This window comes from Labrus mixtus, chromosome 11 (genome assembly GCF_963584025.1).
Source record: "Labrus mixtus chromosome 11, fLabMix1.1, whole genome shotgun sequence".
NCBI lineage: Eukaryota > Metazoa > Chordata > Actinopteri > Labriformes > Labridae > Labrus > Labrus mixtus.
The window spans coordinates 19,238,419-19,260,499 of record NC_083622.1 but is presented as its reverse complement, the minus strand read 5'-3'; the positions used below and the strand labels follow the sequence as shown (position 1 = coordinate 19,260,499).

The following is a 22,081-nucleotide window of genomic DNA, read 5'->3' as shown; positions in this document are numbered from 1 at the left end:
GCAATTTCATTTGGATCAACGGTGATTTAACTTTATCTTCATCACATGATTACTAACTTATTGCAATTCTTATCCTACATTTAAATATTGTATGTTTATCGCATTATCGATTTATTTGCACAGCGCTCGATGACCTGCTCCGGAAGTACTCACCAACCCGGAAGTTTACCCCCGGCCTGACGGACAGTAAAAGCGATGGCGGGGGACACTTCGACGGAGCTTCTTTTTCTAGATACATTTAAGCATCAAAATGCGGAGGTAATTCCCTGAAGCCTCAGCCTTCTGTGTTTACACCAGAGTTGTCAGCATGATGTATAATTCTTTAATATGTTACATTTAAGAATTATGGAGAAAAGCTGAACTTCCAGGCTAACGAAGTCACCGAGGCTAACATTAGCATGGTTCTTATAATAACGTTATATTTCACAGCTTTTATCGTATAACACACCTGCCCAGTTGTATACTTTATTGTACAAAACACTCTTAAATAGAATATAAATAAGTATTTCAAGTAACACATTTGTTTTCTTTTGCTTCCTCGCGTTGTTTGTTTGTTTGTTTGTTAGTTAGCCAGGTTGCTAATGCTAACTGTGCAGCTCATCCCGGTTCATGTTTTTCTTCACATCAGCTGCAGATGTTCTGGTCACATGTGTCGGTGTGTTCAGTTGAAACGTTGTTATTCTGAATATCTGCATTAATTTATGATGTATGTGCACCACAGTTAACCAACGTGGATGTGGTGAGGTTTCCCTGCGGGGTGCTGATCACAGAGGTGAGGGTCATTCCTCCAGGGATCAAAGCTCACAGCAACCTACCTGACAACAGAGCTTTTGGGTAAGGACACATTTCACACACTCATAGACACATTTCAGATAATAAGTTAAACCCACATGATGACGATGCAGATGAGTGAAGACATCCTGGTACACATTTAGAAGTGTTGGTTGCTTTTATGTTGTGATGTTGTTGATGAATCATATTAAGGTAAACTAAGAGATGTTTCTTTTAAAATATATATAAAAAGGAAATAATGTATAGGAAAAATGTCTATTACTATATATGTATAATTTGTAGCCATGAAGGCCTTTTGAGTATTTGGTGGGTCAAAGCAAACTAATATTTATATTGTGTAGGGATGAATCAAACTGACTATTCTGGATCAGTATCTGTTGAATAGAATATAATTACTTTATTGATCCCAAACTGGGAAATTGTGGCGTTACAGCAGCAGGTTATCCAACACACAATATGAGTAAAAAACACAATCTGTTGAAGTTGATACATCATTTTAAGCAGATCAGAAAAATTACCCGTAATTATTAAACGTAATGTTTCAGCCGATGTTTAGTGGTTACATTACAGTGTTTCCCCTAGGTTTACAGCGTTGGGGGGGGACAAGCCGACACGACGACACAAACACTTGAAGGAATCTTGGTGTTCATGCGTTACTTTTAATGACAGATGTCCTTTTCTATCTGAAAGGTATCCTTAAATGACTTCTTTCCCTGATTTACGACTCTATCCACTATCCTATCTCTACAATAAAGGCACAAAAAGCACAAAAATAAATCTTAAAAATAATAATAATATATATATATTTTTTTACTTGACCTTCAGGGGGATACTACATCAACTCTGGATACCTTTACCACAGATACCTGACATGTATGTGTGTGAAGGTTGTTTGACACCAGAGCTCCATTGTTGTTTTTGATATGAGTCCAGGAGGCATGTTAACACTCGGACTAAAGTTACAGCGCTTGAGGGACTGTAGTGTATTATGTAATTTCAATGAAGGAATGGGCTTAATGTTAAACAACACACAAACCTGAGCACGCCATGCCCTCTATGTAGTTTATACATGTAAAAGTTTAAGTAAATCCTCCTATCAAGTTATTTGACATTTTATCAGGCAGCATTCATAAACTGGGAAATCAGCAGAGAAACTGTTTGTGGGATTGTGTCCTTTTTGGTTAATTAATCAAATGATTTGAAAAAAATCACTAAACAAATGTATTATTAGGACCTCTCATTAATTGAATACAGTTTGACCAACCAACAGTTATGCTCATTTGTTTTCCACATTACTTACATTGATCTGATACAATCAGTTTGTTTAAGCATTATTTACTACAGTATAGATCATGATATGGAAAAAGTCTCTTACACGCTCTACATACTTTGCCATACCTAACACTGCACTTTTGATGCCTAAAATGACATATTTAAGTGATTGATAATGTTGCAGCAGTGAGGTTACAGTTCAAACTGCTGTTATTCTTAAACGATTTTATCAGCGTACCTTATTAGATTGCCACCGAGAGTAAACTGTCATATTGCAAAGGCATTTGGTGATGTATAACTCCATATATGTGAAGGAGCCTTCTGCACACATGGACTGAAACAGATAATCACTAACTCTGTATATATATATGTGTGTGTGTTTTTGTTTTTCCAGGGAGACGTCTCCTCATGCCTTCCAGTTGGAGCTGTTCTTCAACAATGTCACCAAACCCAATAACCCAACGTTCCACCGACTGGGCAGGTCAGGATCATTTTTTTCAAAACTCTTTAAGATGCTGATATCTGTCTCACCTGTAGAACCAGTCACAGCAACATCTGAGCCCTGGTCGGCTGCACCCTACCTTATTCAGGTCTCTTTGTCCTATGCTGGTTAACTGGTCTTTCCAGAAACTGAGCCCCACCCAACTTAGAGTCACCCCAAGTGACACAAAAACTAAGAAGACAAGCAGTTAAATGATTGAGTCACTATTTTGCACCAGAGCATAATCTTCTATTTAAAGGTGTGCAATGTGTAAGAGTTTTTGAAAACTGTAAATATGACACACCCAGGTTATTATCTCTGCTGGGAATGTTAGGAGTAGTTGTTTTTCAAACCATTCATGATGCTCTTTAGGTATCTAACAAATGTCAAAAACAAATTTGATTGAAATATTTCCAAACAAATAGCCCAATGATCCATATGATCAGCGAAGGTGATAAAGACCCTGGTGATTAAAATACAACCAGCATGTTGCTGTGTATTTGACAAAATGAGTTTTTTTTTATTTATTTTTTTATTGGAGGTACTGAACAGTGGATAGAGTTGGAAATCAGGGAGAGGGAAATTGGGTAATGACATGCAGGAAAGGAGCCACAGGTCAGATTCGAACCTGGGCCACCTGCTTTGAGGACTACAGTGTCTTTACATGGGGCACGAGAAAACTAACCCCTAGGATCCACTTTAGCATACTAGCCTTTTGTGTGTATTTGCACTGATACGAAAATCTGGCAGATCTGACACATCATAATGAGCAGCCGTTTTTTTAACTGCTTTGAATTACTGTTTTACCTGGTCGCACCTCCTGACAACATTAGTTGTAATGACAGGATAAATGCTGAATAAATTGTTAGGAATATTATAATCTTTGAAATTGTAGTACAAGAAACAGAAGGGTACCAGGTGTACCACATTATTAAGCTAATATTAAGAAAACCAACTTAAAGATGACCGCTGTCTTAACTGATTTAAATGTGGAAACTTGGTAATCAGAATTTTGTGTGACTTGACTTGATTCTGACTGCAGTGACTTGCTTGAGACTTGAAGGTTGAGACTTGAGACTTGCTTGTGACTTGTACATGTGTGACTTCTGCAATCTGCCATGTCTCATATTCTTCCCTTAGCCTGGAGTATGATGAGAACAAGTCCATCGTGTTCAGACCCAGTGGAAAGGTAAAGGAGCTTCAAGGGACAACATTATGTATATTCTTTCTCTTCCCTTCTTTTGAATGTTGATATTGAATTGAATCTCAATCTTTTTGTGTGTGCAGGTGAACACAGACGGCCTGGTGTTGCGTGGCTGGTACACCAGTCTGACAGTAGCAGTGTACGGGACAGCAGAGCGCTCACATGGACACGACCAAGGCTCACCCCCTCCTCCTCCACCCCCACCTCCTCAACAGCCAGGTGGGCCAAAGAGGCTCATTAAACAAGGTGGGCATCATTCAAAATTACCAATAGTGCTGTCACATTCACTTCCAGCCCCTGAAACTGAAACATCAAATGAACAGGTTACCTTTGATTCTCTCATCTGTTTCTTTACCATCAATCTATTGTACTGGGTTTCTTCTTCTAGAGTGGGAAAAAGAGGACCAGTACAATGGAAGCCCACCTAGACCAGCACCCAGAGGGCCTCGAACTCCTCCTGGCCCTCCACCTCCAGATGATGATGATGAAGAGCAGGTCCAAGTGACAGGTAAGCAATGTGATTCTTCTGGATTGATCTGCAATTCCGGATGTTTTTCCTGGGGAGGTGACACACTCTCTTGCTTGCTCTTTCTTTCTCCCTCATGGGTATGATCAAGTTGCAATGGTTATGAGGAGGCTGTGTCTGTCACTGAAACTTTCACATTATGTTCACTTAGATGGGTAACATATAGTAAGTCAGTCTCTGCAGGCTGATTATCAAAATGCTCTGAAATTAGGGGGAGGGGAGGGGAGGGGGGGAATTGGCTGCCTGCCAGGTTGTAACATACAGGAGTAGCTCATGTAATTAGAATATCTTGAAAAGGTCTTTTTTCTAATTAAAGTCAAAGTGAAACTTTCATTAATTCTACATTCTTTAGACATAAAGGGAAATATTGCAAGCCTTTATTTATTTTGATCCTGATGATTACGGCCTACAGCTCATGAAAATCAAAAATCCAGGATCTCAAAATATTAGAATATGACATAGGACCAATTAAAGAAAGGATATTACAGAAAGGTCACCCCTTGTAAAAGAGTGTCACTGCATCAATGTGGCGTGGCATGGAGGCAATCAGCAAGTGGCACTCCTGAGTTGTTATGGAGGCTCAGGTTGATAGTAGCCTTCAGCTCATCTGTGTTGTTGGGTCAGGTGTCTCTCATCTTCCTCTGGAAAATGCTCCATAGCTTCTCTAGCTGCTCCTGTATATTTAAGAGAAGAGTTAGGATTTTGCTTATAGTGAGTATTAACTTGAAACATGATGAAACATGCAAATCATCAGTATGATCCATATAAACCTATGAATGTGTTGTTAGCTTTAATACATGTGTCTCATGATGATATTTACTGAGTTTCGCCCTCCATCCACAGTGGGTGTGAACAAAGAAGAGCCATGCCAGGGCAGAGATGACTACCTGGAGGCTGTCTCACCTGAGAGATCGCTGCCTGCCAATGAAGAATATTCAGATGCTGAACAAGAGGAAGAAGCTGAGGAGGAAGATGAGCCAGAGGAGGAGGAAGACGCACGGACCGAGGGGAGCGTCCCTGAAGACGAGGAGGAAGAAGAGGAAGATGAGGGTGAGGACGAGGAAGAGGAGATGGAGGAAGGTAGGGGAGTTATTTTGTGAGAGTAGGATAGTCTACAATCCCAAATGGATGCCAGGCCCTGACACCCCTTTGGTGCGACAAACTCATCAGATTTCCTCGGGGGTCACGGGAGCAGGGTCCATTTGGGACTGAGTGACAGTTGGAGTGTGTTTGCTGTGCTCTGGCATGCTGTCTCTATCTAAAACAGCTGGATGCTCCAACCTCTCGGCTAGCCTGAGGCGACTCTGAAGGCTTATGGTCAACCTTCATAAGCTGTCATGTGCAGGTGTGCCTCACACAGTGCTGTGGCTGATGCTTGAGCTCACATCCTGCATGTCAAACTAACCTGCATGTTTGGACTGATGCACCCATGTGTGAGTGGACCTTTTTAAAAAGAGCAAGGGTACATGAAGTAGCTGCTGGCCTCCTCGTTTTTATTCTTTTTTCACAGCCATACTAATGAATATTTGTTATATCTTAAGTGTCTGGTTCATTATAGATTAACTTTTGTGAAATTTCCCCTCTCTTTTGCCTCCCCTTGTCTCTCAGGTGATGACGGCTATGAGCAGATCTCAAGCGATGAGGATGATCTTGACAATGGTAGCTTTAAGCTTCCCAGCTTTGACATGGACTACACTCCTGAAGACCTGGCATCTGTTCCACCTGTCCAGTATGACCCATATGAGCGAGAACTCAGACCCCTGCTCTACTTCACGCCCCCATACAAAACCCGCTTTGATACCCAGTTTGAAAAGGCCACTGTAGAGGAACCCAGGGACGCAGGTGGAACAGAAGAACAAACAGATGGAGAGCCGACTGATGCTGTCTCTCAGCTGAAAGAGCTCCTAGCTGGCATTGGAGAGGACAGAGATCCTCGCTGGGTAACTGCTGTGGAAGAGGCTCCTGGACTTTTGGCCAAAGGCTTGGCTCACTTAATTAAACAAGGGGAGCAAGAAATGGAGGGTCCTGTTGGGGTTTTAGCCCAATGGGCAATCCAGTCTCTCAATATGGAGATTGCGCTCACCCAACCAATTGCAATTAATCTCAGACAGTTGAAAGCTGGGGCCAAGCTGGCATCATGTCTAGCAGAATGTCCACAGGGCCTGACAGCCCTGCTGCGTGAAGGAGTCCTGGATGTGCTGCTGGAGCTGCTCCATGCAGACCATGTGTCCTCCACACTGAAGCTCAGTTTCCTGAGAGCTCTGGGTGCTCTGATCAGCACTCCTGCTGGTGTAGAGGCTTTTCTGCATGCAGGAGAGTCGGAGAAGAGTGGCTATCAGGTACTACAGTGTGAAAATCTAAGCTTTGTCGATACGTTTTATTATTTACAGGAATCAAAGATTAAAACATTTTCCCTAGAAAAATGATATAAACAGACCTTGATCTTAAAGACAATTCTTCACCTTGCAGTTGTGCTCAAACTGAAAAATATAACTATAAACAGAACGGTGCCTGTCACTTAACATCTGGTTGTTCAAGAGTCAAATCAAATCCCCTGCATAGATGAAGAACTCTGTTGGTCTTTTATGTTTGCAGAAAATCTTATTATTTCAACATTGTGATGATTTGTATTTCCTTTTCGTAACTGACACATAGCTTTTCATTCTCTAAAGCGCTTAGTCCAGCTGTTCCTGCGAGAAGAAACAGTCAGGGTCATCACTGCAGGCAACACCATACTACAGAAAAGTCACATGTATGAGGTCCTCTTGGATCTGCAGAGAGCAGCAGCAGCATGGAGTGAACCACAGCAGGTAGATACATTAAATAACTCAACATTTCAAAGTGTATTTGTTGCTTCCTTTTAAAACTTATTTTTATTAATCATAACTGACTGTAATTCTCAGGAGGAGATGGAGGAAGCTGACAGCCCCATGGAGGAGGAGCCGTCACTAAGCCCCTCCCCTGTGAGTGAGGCAGAGCTCGACAGACTGGCGGGGGTTTTGGAAGAGTTGCATCACCTGCTAGAGACGGCCCCTAACTGCATGGTGCAGCCGCCCGGGAAAGCCTTTCCCACTTCTTCTAGGATAACAGGACCGCAGGAGAGGGACGACCCATACCCAACACTGTACAGGTTAACATCCAAACACCTATGACCTCACACCTCACCCATATCAGAAGCCCAGAAAAAGTTTGAATGTAGTGGTGACATAATTTCCCCATTTTTACAGGTACATGCATGCATGCCGTTTTCTGGAGAGCACATCGGTGGTTTTGTCAGCAGCCGCAGCAGCTGGTCACCTTGGTGTCACCCAGTCAGTGAGAGACATCCTCCGCTTTCTGTCGCTCACCCAGCCAGGCCTACTGTTCCTCCTCGCCCAGCCTACTCCTTCAAATCTGCTCCTGCGCCTCCTGGCATCAATGGCAGAAACAGAGATTGAGGAAACAACCTTTACAGGGGGAGAGGGAAGTCTCACGGGACCAGGGTTTGGTGAAGAGGGCTTTGGCGTGTGGCTGATGCAGGCACTGCACGCCCTTCAGGGTGTCTCCGAGCTTATGAGCCACGTAGCCTCAGGAGGAGACGGAGGAGTCGGGCTAGAGGAGGGTGACAACGCAGAGGTTCTGAGCATGCTCCATGGGCTCTACCTGATGACTTTCACACAGACCGGTCGCAGTGCTGTGGCCCATGTTCTCAGCATGGACAACCACCTGTCCTGTCTGGTCACCCTGCTGCAGCATCACAGCAGCAAGGACGGACAAGGGTACGGCTGTCTCCTCCTCGTTTCTTTTTCAAAAACTGTTTATATTTGTTTCAAGCTGGGGTGCACTGATTTATTTTTTCTCTCCGCTTCTTGCAGTGAGACCAAAGCTCGCAAAACAGTGACCTATAACTACGCCTGTATGCTGGTTTTAGTGGTGGTGCAGAGTTCCAATGAACTGCGGATGATGGAACAATATGCCGCCCCACTACTCACCATAGCAAAGGCTGATGACACAAATGCTAAGCTACAGGGTAAATAGTTCAAATCTAGTATTCAAGTTATTTGCTTTACGTGTTTTCTTGTTGATCACTGATGTTTTGATGTTCTCTAATTTGTACTTCAGAGCTTAGCAAATGGCTGGAGCCTCTGGACAAACTGCGCTTTGAGATTGGTAGCATTCCCACCCTCATAGACTACATCAAACAGGTACAAATCCCTCTCTATATATACATATCAATACACTTTCATTCTCAATGATTATTTCAGCTTTCATCTTCCTATATCACCTTGAGGCTGTCTTAATTAGTCTTTTGAATTCAGTGAAGATAAATCCCTGAAATTGGCAGTGTCTGGGCAGCAGCGGATGAGTTATCTCTGGATCGGAGTGCAGTTCAATCAAGATTTGTAGAACTTTTCAATATAATTAAAAAAAATGTTTCTGAGCAGTTATAACTGACCTTATGATAAGATTGGTCATCATAAAGACGCAAACATTATAGGCTTTGTAACTCTTACCACAGCTAGATGTCATCTATCAAATGACACATTTTTCTTTACATTTTCTTCCACTTTTGTATCTTAAAACCACCACAGATACAATATATATGCAGAGCTTCACCGACAAGTCTGAACTGATCAAACATGTACCTGCTCTGTAGCATATTTCAGTCAAGGCTATATTTTCATTTAAGAGTGCATTATGTCACTGTAAACATTTTGTCTTACCTTCTTTCAGAATGTGGAAAATGTGTTGACTGCTGATGGGACTGGACTGGTTACTGCTCTCAGGGTCCTTAATCACATTGCCTGCCCCCCAACTACTGCTGAGGGTAAAGACACCAACCACGATTCTGATATAGTTCAGCTCATAGACAACTCAATGCTTTATTAATGCTCATATTAACCTCTATTTTACTTGATTATTTTCTTTAGTATTTTATTGTCATATTGCCTTGTGGTCCTAATAGCACACTAAATGTATGCTGTACTAAGAGTTGCTTATTTGCTGGTGCTTTTTTTTTAAGGTCTGATGAACATCCAGGCTTTCAAAAGCAAATTCCCTTTAAAACATATTTTAGATACTGCATTGTTTACATACATGTTTATTTTCCACCTCTTGCTGGCCAAAATAACTTGCTAGTTCATGCACCAGTGAACCTGTTGATAAGATGATTAGTGAGCGATCATTTGCAGGAATGCAGTGTGCACAAGACAATCAGTACACACATAGATAACTGCAAATTCAAGCTGCAAATTCGTAATACCTCCCCAGGCTATCTTCATGCCATTAAACTAGGTAATGTGTTCTGTAATGTTAATTGCAATGGGCACAGAAGAGGTTGCTGTTGTGGAACATTGGTCACATTTTTCACTAAGTCCACCTCCTTTCTACAGCTCAGCAGAGGGATCTCAAGTGGAGTCTTGCAGGGGTCCAGCTCTTCTCCGGTGAGGGTCTTGATACGTGTGTGCGTGTCCTACAGAAGCTGTGCAGCGTGCTGCTGCAGCCTTGGCGTGTGCACGGACACATGGGCCCCACGCCGCAGCGTTGCATGATCCTCAGCATATGCATCAGCACGCTGCGGTTGCTGCGCACCATGCTGATGGAGTTACTACGCGGAGGAGCTTTCCAATTCAGGGACACACGTGTTGCCAATGTGTTAGTGACACTCCACATGATAGTATGCTCCATCCCTGCGTCTGGACGTCTAGACGGAGAGGAGACCAGAGTGCAGGCCCTAATCGTTGATGTATTGCTTACGTTTTCGCAGGGCGTCAATGAAGAGGTGTGTGAATTTCAAACAGTGCATTCATGTTTGTTAAGCAAAGTACTCTAATTTACAAAGTGTACCTAGTTGTCGTATTCTGACTCGGTGCCTGTGTTTGGTGCAGGTGACTCATACAGAAGAGACTCTGGCCAGCAACACCTGGTCTCTGATGCTCAAGGAGGTTTTGGGATCACTGCTGAAAGCTCCTGAAGGTCTGTTCTCTGGTCTGACGTTGCTTTCAGAGCTCCTTCCTCTTCCGCTGCCAATGCAGAGCACTCAGGTAACTTATCACTGATCCCCAATCTGTCTTGTACTTCCTGCCCTCATCTGATGATTCTCTTGTTGGCATACACATTAATATGAATTTATGTCTCACTCAATAGGGGATTTCAGTCCAAGATGTGGCTGTAGCCTTAAACACAAGGAAGTTGTGGAGCATGCATATACGAGCACAGTGGAAAGTGTTTTCCGAGGCTTTTAGGTGTGCGTGTGCCACCAGCTGCCCTCCTCTCCTGGCCATGCTGAGGAGAATGTGTGTGCAGCTGGCTGATCTGTCTTCACCCAGCGCGACTCTCATCATGAAGACTCTGCTGGAACTGCTGCTGGAGGAGCTGCAGCCGTGAGTTAAAAACACATTCAGCTCACATCCTTGCTGCATATGCTGTTGAAGGTGTTGTGTTTAAAGTGTACATAATTTGCTGACTGCAGGGTGGAGGGGAAAAGTGTTTGCTGGGGCCAGAGCCTGCGTCTGCTGTCTTTGTTGGATGCTCTGGTGTCGCAGAAAGCCTGTAAAAGCGCAGCACTGCACCTGCTGTCCGGCTCTGTGTCCGGAGATGAACAACTAGCTGACCTGTTCCCGCTGCTGCTGTCTTTGGCAGTCCCTCCAACTGATAACTCCTTACAACAGCAGCAATGCAGTGAACTAGTGGGGACAATATTACAATCACTGTGTGACCAGGTAGGCAGTATAGTGCACACGGCAAGTCAACTGACCCAATCAGGGAAAAGGTTAAAGCCTTAAATATGTATCTGCATCTTCTCCAGGACATTTCTCTGGTGGCTTCTCCGAACGTTGAGAGCTGTGTGTCAGAGGTCGAGCAGCTTGCTAATGCACTCCCAGGGAGAGAAATGATGTCGTCAGTGTGCAGCACCCTGATGGACATTTTGGGGAATTCTGACAGCAGTGTCCCGCTCCTAATCACCTGTATCAGGACTTTGACATTCCTCACTGAGCACGACTACGGACTCTACCACCTCAAAGTGTAAATGCTCACTCCTCGTTTCCCTACAATTGTCCTTTTCTCAGTCAAACTAGACTTTGATGGTACTTTTTCTTTGTTTCAGTGCTTTGAAGAAAAATGGTGCCGGTCTTAGCTCATTGTTGAAGAGATTGGTGTTTAACTTCAATAAGGATTCAGCAGATCTGCTCTCAGCTCTGCTGGACTTCCTCAGGCAGATCGTCAACACAGACACAATGGTCAGTACCTTTTTTTTTTTAGCTGATAATGTTTAACATGACAGTAATTGTACCAAAAGTGTATATTTTTAGTAAGTTGTAAAAAAAATTGTTTTTGTATTGCTCTTTGTTTGAAGCTTATTTCAAGTGTAATGCTTGCAACAAAATATAATATGATCATTTTCTTTTTGAATCTGTCTGTAATCCAGTGTGTTGAGGAGGGACAGGGGTCCAGTGAGGAGCACGCTTTCACTCCTCCGCGGCTGCTGTCCGGCACTGAGATGAAAGCTCTGCTGCAGTGGGACGAGTCTGAGTCCCATCCCCTCCCCACTTTAGAGAAACAGATCACGGTACAACTCATACACAGATTTATAGATTTAAAGTGCAAACTGATATTTTTGCCTCTGTAACTTTGTTTCTGGGCTTTTCACCACAGAAATTATGTAAGGAAGATGAGTCACTAGAGACGTTGTTGGAGAATGTCATTTTTCTGAGGCAGACGCTGGAGACGGCCACAGACACGCCTCCTGCAATTGACACTGAACCCACTCTGCCAGCGCCTGAAACACTCGGCGCCCAGTTTAATCACAGGTGAGAAATAACTTACATTAAGAGTTTGCTGTAAAACAAAATCAGGAAACACAAATGTACATTAAAGCTTAAACTATAACTAAACACACTACAGATAATAAAGAGAAGGCCTATGAACCACTAATGTAAACCAAGAGCAAACACTGGATGTAATAATGACTTTTTCATGCTTTTTGCATTGTTATCTGTAGGACTGTGTTCATTCTATCGGAAGCTTTGGATGAGCAGCTGAAGACTCTTTGGTTCTCTCCTTTCCAAACTGACGACATAGAACCAGACCTTGACATGGTGAGTGAACATGTGGGCATTCACTTTCAAGACTAAACAGACTCTGCAGTATAGGGTTGGAAAGAACCAACATCGATAACCCCAACGGGGCAAAAAAAACTTGATCTGTACTTTAAAGAAAAAGTGGTTTAAACCAGATATATGTTTAAATATTGACAGTAATTTACTCTAAATTAAACCTACTATCATGTTCAGACATGACCAGACTCCTAAGATTCCCCTGGTCTAGGAATAGTAGTTTGAGCCACTCCAGCCAGAGTTTTATTAGGATGTCTATGTATGTCTCTGATTGTCACCTTTTCTGTGCTGCAGGTGAAGGTGGATCTGGTGGGTCTGGCTCAGGAGTGCTGCCCAGAACTGGACCTGAAGGCAGAGCTGGAGCGCTCCTTCCTGTCTGAGCCCTCGTCTCCTGGTCACAATAAAACTACAAAAGGTTTCCGGCTGGGCAAACACAAGCACGAGACGTTTATCACATCAAGGTACTTGCCCGGTGTTTGTACTACGTGTTCTGTGAAGCATACAATCTAGAGTCTTGTTTTAATCAACCTGCTGGAGATAAGAGGGTCCTCGTCGCGGATCGTGGAATTAGGTGGAACTGAATAAAAAGATGGGTTAGGAAGTAAAACCCCTCCATGTCACTTGAATGACTGTCAGTTTCAAGGAAAAATGTCTTAATGTTAAGTTAGATAGGTAAGGAATTTACATTTTTCAAATGATCTTTTCATGGCTCCTGGGTGTTGTGTTTGTGCAGCTGGGATAACTTTCCATTTGGAATCAGATAGTGGACCTCTTTATATCTGAAAAATGAAGATTAGAGTGAAGAGTTTAGTTTATAGTGCTTTAAATGGAAATATTTGATAATAAGTTTTTTCTGTTACCATTGTAAAGCGGCCTTGGGTTCCTTGAAAGGTGCTATATAAATCCAAGTTATTATTATTATTATTATTAAATGATGTAATAATGAAGAGCTGCTTACCGTAATTAATTTATTGTTAGTTTCCATCATAAAGGATGCCATATTTTTAGTCTTTGCAGCTTGGATGCTTTTTAACCTGAAAATACAATTAACTGATTCAGGCTTTTTACAGTTTGATAAACGCATACGAGTACATCGAAAAGCAGAGATCTGTTGAAGACATAGTGCTTCAGACAATTATAGGTGCACCATTAACTGTCCTTTTATTTCATCTGGGCATTTCCAATCAGTATATTTTTTTTTCCCTGAGCAAAAATAAATATGGTGCCCTGATTGCAGACAGTAATATAACAATAATGAATTCACAACTTTGAACTTAATGACTAAACAATAGAGATTTTTAAAAATAGCCATACTTTATATATGGAAATACAGGTTTATAATTGTACTTCTTGCATAAAGAAGTTCCCAAAAGGATAGGTTCTCATTTGTACTTCTTGCACTTACCTAGGAAAGCCCATATCTGCCCCTGCCCCATTCAGTGTGCTGCCAGGGGTTGTTGCTTAATATCACTTCATTCTTTTCTCTGCAGTGGTAAATCCGACTACACTGAGCCGGCCAAGAGAGCCCACATCATGGCTGCTCCTCGCGGCCGCGGAGGTCGAGGAGGGTTTGGACAGAATCTTTGCCGACCTCACGATATCTTCCGCCAGCGTAAACAAAACACGTCACGTCCTCCCAGCATGCATGTGGATGACTTTGTGGCAGCCGAATTTAAAGACATTACAACCCCTCTTGGACTTATGCTACCCAAACGTCTCCCTAAGAGCTCCCCAAAACCCCCCACCAGAGGTCTGTTCACTGGAAACAGAGGCAGAGGCACCTTCCACAGTCAGACGCGCTTTTTCACTCCACCACAACCTAAAGGTGTAATGCTGTCTGGTAAGTACACAAAGACACATACAATTATATATTATGACATTTTCCTGTGTCAGGTTAACAAGACCAGTTTGTATTCGTACATATTGTTGTGTTCACCAACATTTTTTACAATCTCTTGTTAGTTTATTATTTTTTATTTAGATATATCGGAATCCGGATCACATCACTCTTTCAATTGAAGTGTTTGCATTTTGTATGTGATTGTGTTTATACGGCTTTTATTCAGAATCATTTGTGTTCTTTTAAACATAGCTTCAGTACTGTTTCTTTGACACATTTCTACTGGAACATGTTTGATATCATTTTGTCAGGTCAGTACCACATGTTGACCAGCAGAGGGACATACATGCGTACTTTTCTGTTCTGTAGGCAACTATGCTCGCAGAGAGGGAGGCCGTGGTGGTTCTTCGTGGAGTGGACAAGTTCCAGCAGTGACCCACAGAGGAACCTACAGTGAACCCCGCGGAGGCCAAAGCAACTTCACACGAGGACCAATGCCCTCACGACAACCACCAGCAAGTAAGATGTGCATTCCCCCCACACACTTTTGCTCTATTTTGCTTTTATTTACATTTAAACATTAACCTTCAATACAACTCTTCTGTCTTTTCCCTTATTCTCTTTATTGAAGGTGCATATCGTCTGGCTCCACGTGACCGGGCCCCGAGGGGCAGAGGTGGGGCTGGACTGTCATGGCTTAACGCCGGAGGAGGTGGTGGAGGTGGTGGAGGTGCTGGAGGAGGCGGTGGGGGAGGTGGAGGAGGAGGAGGGAGAGGATCTCAGGGGAGTAAGTTCAGTGGCGGGGGAGGGAGCGGAGGTGGGAGAGGCAGACATGTTCGCTCCTTCACCAGGTAAACTCACCTGGGCAATGACTGCAGCCTTTCATGGCAACATACGGACCAATCAGGATAATACGTACTGTCTCCATGGAAAAGTGGTGGGATGATGTTGTCATGATGATGTAAAGACTCTGTGTTGATGTTTTATGTTTTGTTTTCATGAGTTGTATTCAGATAATAAAGGTCATAGAAGCCTAGACTGGGCTTTTTGTTTCTGATGAAATAATGAAGGGATGCAGAACACGATAGTTTAAGCAACTGTCAAAATGTTATTTATGAATAATTTTTTTGTTTTGCAAGTGAATTTAGTCAAATAGATCCAACTAGTGCATCATCTGCAAGATGAGTTAAACCCCAAATATTAAACCTTTAGCGATACTTGCAAAGCTTTAGTACTGGTGCAGCCAAATGAGTTTCACCATTCACTATATTACATGAAAGCTGGTTTTGTAGGTCTAATTTTTTAGCATGAAATAACAACAAAATGGCTGTCTTTGGTTTGAGACCAAGCCTTGACATAATCTTTATGTCCCCAGCGCTTTCTCCTCAATATTTTTATATCATATAATGAACCAAAAATATCCTTTAAAAGTACGAGTCAAATATCGTCTCCTACATCTACAATAGATTATTTCGATACCACTATTTCTGGATTAAAGTCGTACCTTTACGAGATAAAAGTTCTAATTATACAATTTTAATTCAATTTTTTATTTAACCAGGAAATAAACTTGTTGATATTTAATTCCTCTGGCCAAGACATGCAACAGCACAACAGTTTCACACAAACAACTAGCAGCCAACACATACAAAAAGAAAATACAAGATTAAAGTAATACATTTAGGATATTACATTTGTAAATCGAGTTAAATTAGGTTATGGTTAACATTATTCTGAAAGGTTGTATCAGAAGAGCAGCCATCTGCCTGTGTGAAAACCTTTGAAGCCATTTCTCTGCAACAAAAGACAATGTCCTTCAAGTCAAAGTGGTTCTCTAATGGGATATTTTGAGGCCTTGTCAAACTATTGTGTTAAAGCAGCTCATTCCACAGACAGTTTATAGTCTACTCAGTCATTCTGTGTTACACTGCACAAGGTTATTTGTGAAACCTTTACTAAAGTAGAACTTCACAAGATGCTCCACGTTCCTCATTTTTGTACAGGCGGCTGCTGCTCTTTTTATATAGGCCGAACTATAGACTAAAATAATGACTTTAATCTTGTAAATCTACGACTTTATCCTAAATACTCCTTCATATACATCTTCTTGGACCTCAATAATAATAAAAATAATATTGTAACCAGCTTCACATGGCTCTGAATAAACCTTAAAACACACATGTTTGTTCAAAGGAACCTAGAAATAATTTGGTCCTGATGAAATCCAGTAAATCATTTGAGGTGTTTTTTTTTTATTGAAATCAGATGGATACAAAATGACACATTGATGTAACACATTGATGATGAGGAGTGAGTGTTAAAAATGTATGAACATCTAGATTGAAAGATAGATCAGGGGAAATTCAGGTGTATACTATATCCCCTTCAGTTCTATATAAGCTTAGGGTTAAATAATCAATTTAACTTCTGAGCATTTTCTGAGCTCATGCAGGAATCAACATAACTTCTAGTACATTCAGAATGTTTTCATTACTTTTGTCAGAATAAAGTTTGGCTGATCTGCTGGTTCAGTCCTCTCAGATGACCGTCACCTCCCGACTCTTCCTCTTGATGCAGTCGAGAGTCAGGCTCCTTGTCCCAACCTTGCGGGCCCCCTCTCCCAGCTGAGGTGATTGAGGTGGACCTGAGATATTCATAGCCTGAGCTGAATGTAGTGAGAGGCTGGAGGCGTGTAAAGGTGACTCCCTCTGCTGGTGTCTTGTCACTTCGACATGTGGGTCCCATCCAGTTGCGTGCAAGTCTCCCTGAAGCTGCTCCCTGACTGCTGGTTCTACAAGCTGCTGACTCCTGGTAGGATGCAGGTCTCTAAAGAGCTCCAGCAATTCCCTCTTCTCCAGCTCGGCTTCTGCCAACTCCTGTCTCCTGAGACGCTCGGCTCCTAACAGGGCTCTCATGTCGCACATTACGCGGGTCAATTGATCCTGATCAGAGAGAACGTAAAGGTACAAATCATGCATGAACATGATGTTGATGGTGGAGGAACAATTTGGATCCCACACGTTTAAGAAATAAAAGGAATGAATTCCAAAGTGTGCAGAAAAACTTCCTCTTGTATGCATTGCCTTGTTACAACAAAAGGCTGTTTTTTAAACCAGAGCCAAAGTGAGCCAGACTGCTGAGAAAAATAGAAATAACAAAACATTATTTCACAGAAACAACAAATGAGTACAATTTTTAAATGTAAAAGCCCTAGTACAGGGTGCTGATGGCAGTCCTCAAAGTAGGCTGTGGCACCTCTTCCGTGTGTCATTCCCCACTTTCTCTCTCGATTTCATACTCACCCCACTGTCGTATCAAAAAAAAAGGCAAAAGTCCCAAAATACATTTTAAAAAGCCCCAGAATGAATGCTGTTTAATAATATGTAATTCTGACACCTAGCGTTTGAAATGGTTACTGCAGTCCAAATTCAAAACATTGGAGAGAGCTGCCTCCCCCATCCCCTCCTCCCTAGAGCCGATACACACCTGTTTAGCCAGCTCTGCATCGGTCTAGAAACCTCCCTGTGGTCTAACCTCTCTCTATTTTTTAAACGCATCTCCAATATTTATCCTAGTTTTACCAGGTTTCTGTTTGTGGAGCTTATTAAAATTATGCTGTTTAGGTTGAGTAGAATCCAGTGGTGATTGTAGTCTGGTGGGGCCCCAGGCAAATAATTAACAGGGGGCCCCTGCAACCAGCGTTCATCTCTATGATGTCATGATTAATTATATAATACATCTTCCTCGTGACTGTCATTGACAAACATTCTCACAGTAATAATGATGCTTGGTAGTGCAACAACATGCTGTCAGATGGGGCGCCCTCAGCGAGGTTTCTTACTGTCATTGCAAACGTTGCACATTTTTTTTGCCACTGCTGTGGTTTAAAGTTTGTGAGGCTTCAGGGGGCGCCCTACTGGCCTGGGGCCCTAAGCAGTTTTCTGCCTTGCCTGTTGACAAGCAGCACATCTGGTAGAATCAGTTATATTCTGTACCAGTTCACTTACCAGCTTTCATCACCGCAACACCTGTTTGTTTGTCATTTGCCTGACTACTTTTTTTTTTGTATTTAATTTTTTTGTTTCAATTCAGGAAGTTTTTTTGGCAAGAATGTGAAGATATTGCCAAAGAAACAGAAATACAATAATATGAATGATTAATAGTTATAATTAATAATTAAATAGTAACAATAATAATCAATAATTTCATTTTAACAATAATCTGGTATATATATTTAAAAAATCCCAAATATAGTACAAAACAAAATCAAATTAAATGTTAAGTGTTTTTATTTGTTTCGAAGGTCAATAATTAGCCAGACTTTTATCCTGAAGTATTTTTACATTTAAGTTGCAGTATAGTAAACAAGTTCTCAGTTTAAATGTCCTAACACTTAAAGAAATGCTTTATGCTTGCCTATGCGTTTTATTTACAATCATATCCTGAAAAGTACTTTGTTGTTGTAAGATGGAGTGAAGGCAGTGGCAGTGCTGTTCTGTATTTTTTTTGTAAATGTAAAGGTAATGTGACAGTACAACAAGTCTTCGCTCCAGCCCCTTTCTTGTGACAGCAAAGCACAGGAGTTGAATAAAAAAGATAAGGAGTGACGGGTCACCTTGAGTTCCTCCACATCGTTCTTCAGCTGCGACTCTTTCTGAACCATGTGTCTCCTCTGCGAGTCCAACCGAGACTCCATCTCTCGTCTCACCTCTTCAACCTTGCACAGCATCTCTGCCCTGCCGTATAAAATAACTATGATTTAAAAGAATGACAAAAAATATGAAGTTACCTCCATGTAACACACACACACACACACACACACACATAGATACCTGAGCATCTCCACCTCTGTGCGCAGCTCGGCCACACAGTTATGCTGCGATTGATCAATGGAGAGAAGGGTATGACCACAGCCGTTTGGACACTCCCTGCTGCGGAAGTTACATTCTGCCAAGTGAGCCTCCAAACCCCGCCTCTCTACCTGCACAGGACAACCTGATAGGACAGAAAATAAGAAATTGGTGAGGCCTCACATGAAAGGATTGTTGTTCTTTGAATATTTAATATTTAATAGGAATGATGCAATTTAACATAGTTTCAATATAAGGCATGAAACTGATGTGCCGCACAGAGAGCTTACAGGTGTCACTACAGGTGTGTTTTAAACAGATGTTGCACACACACACACACACACACACACACACACACACACACACACACACACACACACACACTCACATATCATACACCCACATATTTACACACATTTTCTGCTTTTGTTTTTTATTGTTTCTGTATGCAGCTAATACATTTTTCTACATATCTGTACATATGCTTTTCTGCATCTTAATTATGTTTTGTTTAGTTGTTTTTTTAATTTGGTGATATTTTAGCATTATTTAGGTGAAGGCTTCAAATAAGCTCATTGAGTTTTCTGCCTCTTCCTGCACTGAATGTTGTCTATTTTGTTATTTGTTTAATATGTGTTTTCCCTTACTGTGCAAATAAAAAAATAATAAGGTTAAGTCCTTGAAAAACTATATTTTCTCTATAATGAAACTGGAAGTAGACCTATTTATTTAATTTTTTTTTAAATCCCCTAAAACGATTTCAGAACAGGAATCAGTGTTTGCTGAATGCTGAACATACTGTATAGACCATGCAAATCTACACTTCTCAATGCAACCAATACTCACAGACAGCAACAGAAATGGTAGTGTGAGTCTTGTGCAAACTTTATTTTCCTCTAAAGGTTCTCAACACTGCAAAAGTCACTCTGCATGCACAAACTCTCAACAAATCTGTACCTACCACAGTGATAACAAATGTACTCTCCACCTGCCAACAACAGGCCACAGTCATTTTGTGAGCACAATATATTTATACACATACACACTTTTATATTGCTCATTAACCAATGATGGAAAGCCGACCCTGAATGCAACCTGTGGGAGCTGAAAGTCACATAGGTGCACTAGTTTGAAAGGCAGCTGTGATAACAATAGAACCCACCTGGTGCTCCCCCACACTCACACACAAAGGTGTCATATTACCTCTGCAACACAAACTTGCACCAGGAAACCCATTTAACAACCAAAGACACTAAATGAATAAACTCATCATAAAAATGTCAAATTATATGACCTCAGTATGAGGTTCCATACCTGTGTTAGAGCAGGAGACGAAGGCAAACTCACACTCATCCTCATGTGTGTGCAGGGTCTCCAGAGAGCAGACCACCTCACAACCCTGCCCTGCATTCACGCAACGGATCTGCAGGCGGTTCAAGTCATTACGCATATACCTGTTGTAAAAAAAAGTAGTATCAGTATCATAGTTTACTTGTTTATTGTATGATCTTTAACATGGGAAACGTCATTATACTTATGTAAAGGGGATGTAGACAAACCTGTACAGGGGTTTGAGGCTGCCAACATCCAGTGGCAGTCTATCCTCAGGGCAGGAGTGGTGATGGAGCAGCCAGCTGCTGATGCAGGCACTGCAGTAGGCATGTTCACAGGGGGCCTGGAGGGGGCGATCCAACACGTCTCGACACACACAGCACAGCAGCCCTTCATTCACATAGCCCACAAACCTCTCCAGTTCATAGCCCATTCTGCAAACAAACACCATTTAAACATTTAGACAGTTACAGAAATTAAACTGTTGCCATGCTTAATTGTATCTTACCTTTTTGAATTCTTACCTGACAAATTCACTCTAAATTCATGCAACTTTTCTTTTTCTTTCCTTCAGTTGAATTATACTCTTCTCGTGTCTCCAGTGTGGAACTGTCTCTAATCCCTCCACCTTTACAGCCTTTCCTTCTTCTTCCTCTTCCTCTTAACTTGTTGCTCCATCAAGGTGAGGGTCTCCTTTACCTTAAAGCCCTCCTCTCAACCTTTGGGAATGCGTCTCCATGGAGAGGTAGCCCTGACAACAAGGGTTCAGGACACAGGCGAGCAGCTGTCAGACGAGATCAGATCAGAAAGACAGACAGAATTACACTCTGAAAAAGAGACAGTAGTAGTGTGTGATCTGCTGTGTTGTAGTGTAGCCTTCAGAGATTACTGCTGTCCTTCAACTGTTTCTGGCTCTATTAATGAAACACTCTATTCTAGGTTTGTCTCTGTCTCTATAGATGTGGGATTAACATGGATTACACTCTCCCTCTGCCTGATTGGATTAGAGACTGCATGACATCAGATGGCAGAGACCACAGAAATCAAAGAGCAACCCAATACCACGAACTCATCTAAGATCCCTAATATTGTTTTGAATATAATTTATTCAAATACGGAAGAAGTATTCAAAGCTCAGGCCCTATTTAAGAAAGAACGGGCAAAAACACCTTTATACCATAAAAAATAACCTCTATAAAACATTTGACATTTTAGTAAAATTTGCAAATGCAAATGTACTTGCTCATGTTAGTTTGATATTAACATTAGATTATGGATTTTAGAATTCACAGAAAACCTAAGACACTATTTATTGACTGTTATAGACTACGACATATTTTAATGTGAGGATTCACATTTTCTCCTCCACATAAGTACAGTAGCCTTTATGAGTAGGCTAAATGTGCCCATCAATACAGTTCCAAGTTCAAATTGATATTACATCTATAAAAAGGAGGCAAAAAAATATTTCAAATCAGCGAGGAGCAAAAAAAAACATCTTCAGAACCGAAATATCTGAATATCCCTTTAAATCAACGTTAATCACAAACATGTACTCACCTCTACAGTTATTATAGGATAAAACCTGGATTTAATATTTACAGTCTATGGATAAAACACGTCACTCTGGGAGAGCTCGATGTATAACTGTGCTGTATCTATTAAACCTCTGTGATGTCATAAAACAA

The 22,081-nt window shown here is 41.6% G+C and overlaps 2 protein-coding genes across 3 annotated transcripts; one reads left to right on the top strand and one right to left on the bottom strand.

The window, feature by feature from the left end:
* The first annotated feature begins 156 nt into the window (after positions 1-156).
* Positions 157-15,247, top strand: virma (vir like m6A methyltransferase associated). 2 transcript variants are annotated; one of them, XM_061050578.1, is made up of 27 exons: positions 157-258; positions 722-834; positions 2,459-2,545; positions 3,686-3,734; positions 3,833-3,995; positions 4,138-4,257; positions 5,119-5,325; positions 5,884-6,614; positions 6,948-7,085; positions 7,179-7,405; positions 7,503-8,033; positions 8,130-8,284; positions 8,377-8,459; positions 8,989-9,082; positions 9,648-10,036; positions 10,143-10,298; positions 10,402-10,637; positions 10,727-10,976; positions 11,063-11,280; positions 11,363-11,495; positions 11,684-11,824; positions 11,911-12,065; positions 12,257-12,353; positions 12,666-12,832; positions 13,862-14,211; positions 14,581-14,730; positions 14,843-15,247. In XM_061050578.1, the coding sequence occupies exons 1-27, from the start codon at positions 196-198 to the stop codon at positions 15,064-15,066; spliced, it is 5,427 nt and encodes a 1,808-aa protein (XP_060906561.1). In that variant the 5' UTR covers positions 157-195; the 3' UTR covers positions 15,067-15,247. The 2 variants fall into 2 exon arrangements, with proteins under 2 accessions (XP_060906561.1, XP_060906560.1); XM_061050577.1 differs by having other exon boundaries at positions 5,119-5,355.
* A 915-nt stretch (positions 15,248-16,162) lies between these two features.
* On the bottom strand, positions 16,163-22,051 carry rnf41l (ring finger protein 41, like). Its single transcript, XM_061050579.1, has 7 exons — positions 21,954-22,051; positions 20,918-21,177; positions 20,621-20,827; positions 20,376-20,515; positions 19,044-19,206; positions 18,827-18,947; positions 16,163-17,153 (listed from the first exon to the last, which is right to left on the bottom strand). The coding sequence occupies exons 3-7, from the start codon at positions 20,824-20,826 to the stop codon at positions 16,749-16,751; spliced, it is 1,035 nt and encodes a 344-aa protein (XP_060906562.1). The 5' UTR covers position 20,827; positions 20,918-21,177; positions 21,954-22,051; the 3' UTR covers positions 16,163-16,748.
* Between the last annotated feature and the right edge of the window lie 30 nt (positions 22,052-22,081).